Here is a 7906-nt window from a genome sequence, read left to right on the forward strand (position 1 = left end):
TTACCCCTACAGGCTTTTGGGGTAAAACTTTTATTAGGGGGGACTCAGAAAGATACCCATAATGGCCAGGAATGAGCCCCTTGGAAGCAAAAAGGAAAATTTCACCTTAGAGCCCTTAGAGTGTTTCCCAAGATCAAATGTCAGTAAATCACAAATAGATTAAATGTTTTTAATAATTAAATTAGTCATTCCATAAAATGCACCCTTGCAAATCACAATAAATAGAATACATTTTGCCTCCTTTAAAACCTACTATATACATTGCTTGGATCCACAAATTCATTACAGGGAACAAGCCTTCAAAACAAGCCTTAAACTTCAGCCAAAGATAAAAGATTCAGCACACTTTAGAAGTGTGTAAAAGGCATGGCCAACCACCAAAATGCCAAGAGCTACTACTAATGCTCTAATGCTACTAATGGCTCAGGAATCATAAGATCTCTTGAGAAAGAAACTAGGAAGATCACAAAATGGATGAAAACTTTTTTTAAAAAAAATAAGAGTTAGACTCCTATACAATAAGACCTTGTGGAGTTCTGGACCTATATTTGGCAGAGAAATGGGAACGAATATCTTGTCCACCAAGAAGAAAAAAATCCTAGTCATGTTTTCCATTCAAGGCTAGTTTTCTGCCAACCACCATTTAATATTTACGGCTGGTGCTTCAGTGTGGTGGTCACTGTCATCCTTGTTAGGAACCTAGTGGAAGGCATCAGAGAATTGCTAGATCCTTAGGAGGAGGCAGAATTATATCCCTGAAAGGAAAACACACCAAGCATCACAAGACTGCTGGGGTAGGTGGTAATGGAAGGAGGCCCCAATGTAGTAGCAAATGTCAAAAAGACCCAAATCTGTTGAGCCTGAATGGTATCCAAAATGCTTTTTTCTAATTTTGGGGACCATTTCAAGAGACGAAATGCAAGAGGATAGTAATTGGAGAAGGTCAAGCAGAAATGCTGCAGTGCAATGTGATTCCCAAGGGACTGGCACATTTGGAAAAAGCTGGAAATCAGAAGTACAGAAGAGAACTCATATAATATGTATAAATAGAAACAAATAATTCAACACACATTTTGAGGTAGGGCAGAAGAACTATCTTTGTTCCAGAGCTCTGGGGGGGGAGAGTCTTGGGGAATAAGGGCCTAGTAGGCAGGAGGGGAAAGTTAGCTTGGCCCAGGCCAGGGGGCTCTTTCTGAAATTAAGCTGGGACAGAGAGGTGTTGCTCAAGGATGCACCGGATGTGTGACAGCCCGAGATGCTCCGCTAGCTCCAGTGGTGTTTGCCCCTTGGAGTCCTTCTGCTGCAGCTGGGATTGAGGTGCCAGGAAGCAAACCACATCTGTGCGGCCTTCTCGAATAGCAACATGGATGGGCAGTGAGCCAGAAGCATCCGGGACATTGACATCTGCACCGTGCTCCACCAAGACTTTCAAGGTGTCAAGAAAGCCAGTGCGGGCAGCATCATGGGCAGGCGTTGTGCCAGACCCATCTCGGACGTTAGGGTTGGCCCCTTGCTTCAGCAGTTCTTCAGCCACAAAGATGTTGCCAAACATCATCACCTGTGGGAAGATGGATGGAAGAGGATGAAGCAAGGGATACTGACAGCCTCCTCACCTCCTCTCAGGTGAGCAGGGAAGCCCTAACCCCATTTACTGACTGTGGGAAGTAATAAGGAAGGCTGTGCTTGTACAACATACTGTAGTGAGACATAAACAAATAACTGTAGAGCAGTGAAGCTGATTGGCTGAAGAGCCCAGGCAGATCTTCCTGTAATTATACAAGGAGGGTGCATCTCTTTGCTCCAAAATAGCTGTAAACAGGCTCCCCCCCCCAATGCCCTTTAGGTGACCCTATTTGGTTTGAACCCAACAGGAAATAGGGCCAGCCTGTTGGGCCTATGCCTGTCTACTATTTATTTAAAACACAGTGATGGTTTACATGCTGGATGAGATTTCATGCAAAGGTAGAGAAGATTGAATAGATTATAAAACTATAAAAATGTGGGGAGGATCCCGTGGCCTTAATTATTGGGCAGTGCAGTCTAGAATCAAGGGTTGGTTGAGGGAAATGTCCTTGAAACAGGGGGGCCCATCAGACCAATTGGAGTGAAAACTGCAAAATCAGAGCCCCCGAGAGCCTCCGGGTGATGCGGTTCTCCCTGTGGGCTCCGGGGACCAGGCGATGCCCGACTTACCTGCAGCGCCGTCTTGCCAAAGCGGTTATGGGAGTCGGGATGCACCAGCTCCAGATGCAGAAGGTGCCGGACTTCAGCGATATCGCCCCGGGCAGCAGCTCCGGTTAGCCGGTCTCCAGCCCGGATCTCGGCATTTCCCGGCTGCATGCCCGCACAGGCCCCTGCGGAGAAAAAGAACGGGCGCCGGTGAACGAAGTGACAGCCGGCAGAAGAGGCTCCTGGCGCCGCCACAAGCCCTTTCCTTCTGCCACGGGAGCTGCTCTCCCCGCCCGTCCTGCGTGGAAGCGGCCGCTATTCCCGGGATGCGGGGAAAGCCTTATGTGCGGCCATGGATGCTCCGCACCGCAGCTCATCCTTGACGTTTGACAGCAGGCCGGCAGGGAGTTTCCCCCGTCTCCCCGGCGGCGGCGGCGGCCTTCCCTCGGGCGGGAATCCCGCTCGCTCCAGGGCGCTTACTTCCACTGCCGGGAGGGAGGGCGCCTCTTCTCCAAGCGCCCGCCCGGCAGAGCAGGAACCGGCGCCTTGTTCCGCGTTGCCTGCCCGGCTACGGGACCGGCCTCGCCGCCGCCGCCGCCCCCGAGGAGGAGCCGGCCCGGCTCACAGCAGCCGCCGCGTCCTGAGCAGGCAGAGCCAGGCAGAAGCTGCTCGAGAGCCGAGCCAGGGAGGCGTCTGACGGTCGGCTGCCTCCTCCAGGCTGCGCTGCGCGGGGAAGAAGAGCCGCCGAAGAGCGCCTGGCGGGCAGCGCCGCCCACCCGCCCGTCCAAGCGAGGAGTCGGCACGGATCCTGCCCGCCCGCCCCGCTAATCGAGCCCCCGCAGCGCCGCCGGCAGAGGGGCGCCCTCCCCCCCCTCCCTCCCCCGGCCCCGCCCCCTCGTGACGGCCGCTGTTTGTGGCTGGATTCCACTCTGCGCGATTAATTTGGATACATTGTAACCTGCCTGACTCCCCCATTTCACCGCCCTCGCCCGGTCTGGCCAATCACGAGCCAGCTCCGGGCAGGGAGCCGGAGAGCCTCGCCTTTTGATTGGTCCACCAGTGGCGGACTGCTAGGCGGGTCTCTCCGATTCAAACAGCATTTCGGGCGGGAAGAAGCGGTCTCCGTCTCTCACCTCTCCTCGGCCCCAGGCGGGCCGGGCGAGGCAGAGGTCGCGACCCGGGGGGGGGGGACGGGGCGGGAGGAACGGCTCTCTGCCCGTGGAAGCCAGCAGCCAATCCCGGCCCTGTTGGGTTGGGAAATCAGGGCTCCCCTCTACGCCCCACCAGGCTTCCCTCGTAAAACCCGCCTCCCTTTTAGGCAAGAGGGGTAATTGCTTCTGGGCAAAGGGAACCACCTGCGTTTGATCTAGTTGGGATCAGCCTCACAGGTGGCTTCTGAACAGGTGTTTTTTAAGAAAGCCCAGTCAGGTTTTCTATATATACGCTCCATCATCACACGGTGGTTGATCTCTCCGTCCATAGGAAGGCTTTGGAAGAGCCACAGCAAGTCCTGCTTCCAATCTTCAGGTTTTATGCTCTCTTTTGATGAGCAATTCTAACTGACCTCAGAATTCGCACCTATCCTTGATTTTTCATAATGGGCCCTCCCCCTCCCCCGCCCTTCACTGCGAAGGCAGCCTTTGCCTGTGTTTTCTCCAGTAAAAATTGCCAATCTGGTTTTCACCAGCCCAGGGAATGCTGTCACTTCTAGCAAAGCTCCCCATTTCATTCTAGGCGAATATCTCTGCTGTAACTGGCCATCTGAGATCCTCTCCTATTGCTGGTCCCTGCCCTCTGCATCCTTTCATCCTGGGCTTCTTTCTCCTTTGAAAGAGATCTTCACATGGCAGACGGTTGAAATACACTTGTGCTTTGTTTACATTTTTACAAATTCGCCAGTGGGCTGGTAAAGGCTGGATTTTCATTTTAAAAAAACATTTCAAGTTCACTGTTGGTCATTAGAATAGGGGACACTTCTTTAGAAGAGAAATTAGCAAAAGTACTAATTTCCTCTTTTAACCCAATGAGGGAGCCCCTCCCCCCCAATAATGAAATATTTGGGGAAATATTAAAAAACGTAGAATACAATATTTCCCTAAAGGAGAAACGGAGACATATTTTTAGAGGCAGAAAGCAGTCCCCAGTCTTTCTTAATAGCCCACAGCAGATGCCAGCACTTAAGGAGATAAAGAGCTTCCTGAAAGAGGAACCAGCTATCTAGATCAGGGCATCAAACTCAATTTCATTGAGGGCCACATCAGGGTCGTGTTTGACTCCTGGGGGCCAAGGTGGGCGTGGCTAGCTTGACATCACCCATGGTGGGGGCACCTGTGGGGGCCTGAGGGCTCTGCCAATGGAAGCGGGCTCCTGAGCTCCATTTTTTCCTGTGAGGGCCTCCTGCAACCCTTTGCCAATGAAAATGAAGCTCGGGAGCCGGACCTTTGCTGGTTCCAGAGTGGCCCTGCAGGCCAGATCTAAGTACCCCATGAGCCAGATCCTGGAGTTTGACAGCCCTGATCTAGATGGCTCTATTCACAAGCAAAGCAAACGCAGCAGGCAGAAATCCATTCAAGACAGGATATTTCAAAACTCCTTGCAGCAAAGTTCGACAGCTAACAAAAGCAGAATGGTAGGATTAGTACATCAGCCCCTCACCCAAGATCCATTACAGGACAAAAGCCATTGGGCACAAAAAGAATTGCCCAACATCCTTTCAGAACACAAGCCCCTTCATTACACACACACACACACACACACACACACACCAGCAGCATTTCAGGGCCTGTATAAAATCCTGGCAATCATCTAGCTAATTGTTCAGCTGACCCAAAACCACAAGCCCGGTGGTTCTGTTCTTCAATAAATGGACCTCCATTCTAATCAGCCTCCAGTCTCCATTTTATTCCCAGCATCTTTCTCCCACCTTGGAACTGAATCATATGGATTTTCCTCCCAACAATAGGAAAGAAGAAAAAGTTATGATTCCCACACTCCTACTGGTCCCCCAGAGGGCGGCCCTTAGGGAAGGGGTCAAATGCAGAAAATCAAGAGAATCGGGGCTTTGAACAAAAGGTCCATCAGTGGAAACTTCAGGCTGATCCATGGAAAGAACTGATGACTCCTAGCACAAATGAGAGACAAAGGATCAGAGGGATCCACTAATTCAAGGTATGGAGAGAGAACCTAGTCAATAATATCATTTCCAAACTGAAGAATAGATTGGTATCTGGACAGTTTACATAAGGTAAGTCCAATTTTACTAATTGATTGATAGAGATATTCTACAATACTTGTTCAAGAATAACAGCAGCAGCAACAACGTACTTAAATTAAAAATACCTGGAATGAGCTGCTATTTGAATAAAAAATTGGGACCTCCTTTTAATGTTAACGCTCAAAACAAACCTCTTCAGTCGGAGTACTAACTATTAGCCTGTAATTAGTATCTCAATTGGTTAATAAAAAGGCAGAGCCACGAAGCAAGTATTCGGTTTTGCTTTATAAAACAACTGCAGTTACTATATTTCTTAGATTGTAGAGTAACAAATCCTTTTTTGGAAAATCTTTTATTGTAGGCTTTAACATTAAACAAAAGTTAAGCTTGTAACTTGTAAGATATTAATAAACTAGAGCAAGGACAAAGAAGGCTACCATGATGACGAAAGGCAGTGGTAGGTTTCAAAAATTTTCGCTACTGGTTCGGTGGGCGTGGCTAGATAGGGGCCATGTGACTGAGTGGGTGTGGCCAACTTGATGTCACTCACACCCTCCCCAGTGGTGGGTTTGAAAAATTGTTCAAACCTACTCTGTGGGTGTGGCCTCCTTTGTGGGAGTGGCTTGCCGCCCATGTGACTGGAAGGGAGTGGCTTTCCGCCCATGTGACCGGATATGAAGATGCCGACGACACTTGTCAGAACCACCTTAAATTACCTCCCACACAGCCCTGGCATGCATAAGAATAGGATGGGAACTTGTTTTTTAAAAGGCATCTTTGGTTTGCGTTAAAACAACTTCAACACACGCAATGTTCTGACTGCACCACAAACACAGTAGTCATCCTTACCTTTCACAGAGGCACTGAGTTTTATAAATATGAGCATGATAGTGTAGAATAATCCTATCCAAGGACCAGTGGTGGGTTTCCAAAAACTTTTGGAAGCTCTTCTGTAGGTGTGGCCTGCTTTCCGGGTCCACTGGTGGAACCTCTTCTAACCGGTTCGGTAGATTTCACGAACCCGTTCTACCGAATAGGTGTGAAATGGTAGGAACCCACCTCTGCCACACCCACTCAGTCACATGAACCTCCCCCCCCCCCAAGCTATGCCCACAGGAAAAGGTAGGAAATGTTTTGGGATTTCTACCTACCAATTTGGCGGTAGATTTCTTTCTACCGCCAAATTTCCCCCACCGGTTCGGGTGAACTGGTGCAAAGAGGATGAATACCACCTGTGATGAAAGGCCTGGGAAGCAAATCCTATGAGTAACAGTTGGAAGAAGGTTGAAAGGGAGCAAGTTTTCAAATATCCGAGGGCTGCCACACTGTGGAGGGTTTAGATTTGCTCCAAAGGGCAGGATTAGAACTAATGTAAGGATGTCGATACCGATCAGATGTTAGGAAGAACTTGACAGCAAGAACTGCTAAGTGGTAGAATGAATTACTGCCTGGAGCAATTTCTTCCCCTTCACTGGAGGCTTTCAACATCATCTCCCAGGGATGGTTTAATGAATCTTGTACTGAGCTATAGATTGGATTCTTAAGTTCTTTCTAATGCTATCATTCTGTAAAAGAGAAATTACATACTACATGCATCTGCATACATAGACATTCATTTGTAGGTAATGGATAGTCAAATGACAAAGGAAATAATAAAAGGATGAGAACCATCATAATATCATTATCTGCTTATCCTGCAGTTCCAACTATTGCATTTGAAATTACAAAATCCCAATCAAGGAAGGAAGAAGTTAGAAGAAGGTTGTTGGGAGAAGAGAAATAAAATAATTGACAAATGCCAACATACAGAACACAAAGCATTTCTCTCTCTTTTTGCTTGCATATAGAACTGCCTACAACGTTCCTAGTTTTTGTTTATCGTTCTTTGAAGGAGAATAGGGTAAACAAAGCATTGTCTAGGAAGCAACTTCCAGAGCTTACACATTTTGCCTTGATAAGGTCAGGCAAATAATTCTTGATTAGTTTGTTAATATTTAGATATCACTCCTATCCTGCAGGACTCTTGAGAGCTCTACTAGCTGCCCCGGTTTTGTCCATGTTCCCCCAAAATTTCATATCTATATCTCTAACCTCAATCCAAGGGTTCAAACACTGGAGTAAAAGTAAAATGCAAAACTGATCTGTTGGAAACAAAAAGGAAATAAGGATGAATATCATACCACAATATAATAATAATTTCACTGGGAAAAAATTTATTTCTGTCCCTTTAGAGTTAGTCATGCTTTAAGAACAAGAAAACTATTAAGTCATTTCATCATCTTTATAACAAAAGATAGGCAGTTACTATTCTCATTTTACAAAAAAGAACAGAAATTAAGAATTTACCACAATTTCTCAGAAAATTCATGTACAAGTTGATCTTTCAACCCAGACCTGCAGTTCTTGATTCCATAACATTGCATTGCTTTCTGTCATTGCATTCTTCCTGCACACACAACTCTCCCTCTGAAGAAACTTGGTTATATTATTTCTGGATGAACCGAATTCTATTCAGGCACTAGT

At 47.6% G+C, this 7906-nt stretch overlaps 1 protein-coding gene across 1 annotated transcript; it reads right to left on the reverse strand.

Moving 5' to 3' along the window:
* Positions 1 to 493: 493 nt before the first annotated feature.
* CDKN2D (cyclin dependent kinase inhibitor 2D) lies at positions 494 to 3012 on the reverse strand. The gene is made up of 3 exons (XM_032212425.1): positions 2650 to 3012; positions 2194 to 2354; positions 494 to 1558 (listed from the first exon to the last, which is right to left on the reverse strand). The coding sequence occupies exons 2-3, from the start codon at positions 2338 to 2340 to the stop codon at positions 1199 to 1201; spliced, it is 507 nt and encodes a 168-aa protein (XP_032068316.1). The 5' UTR covers positions 2341 to 2354; positions 2650 to 3012; the 3' UTR covers positions 494 to 1198.
* Positions 3013 to 7906: the final 4894 nt, after the last annotated feature.

This window comes from Thamnophis elegans, chromosome 2 (genome assembly GCF_009769535.1).
Source record: "Thamnophis elegans isolate rThaEle1 chromosome 2, rThaEle1.pri, whole genome shotgun sequence".
NCBI lineage: Eukaryota > Metazoa > Chordata > Lepidosauria > Squamata > Colubridae > Thamnophis > Thamnophis elegans.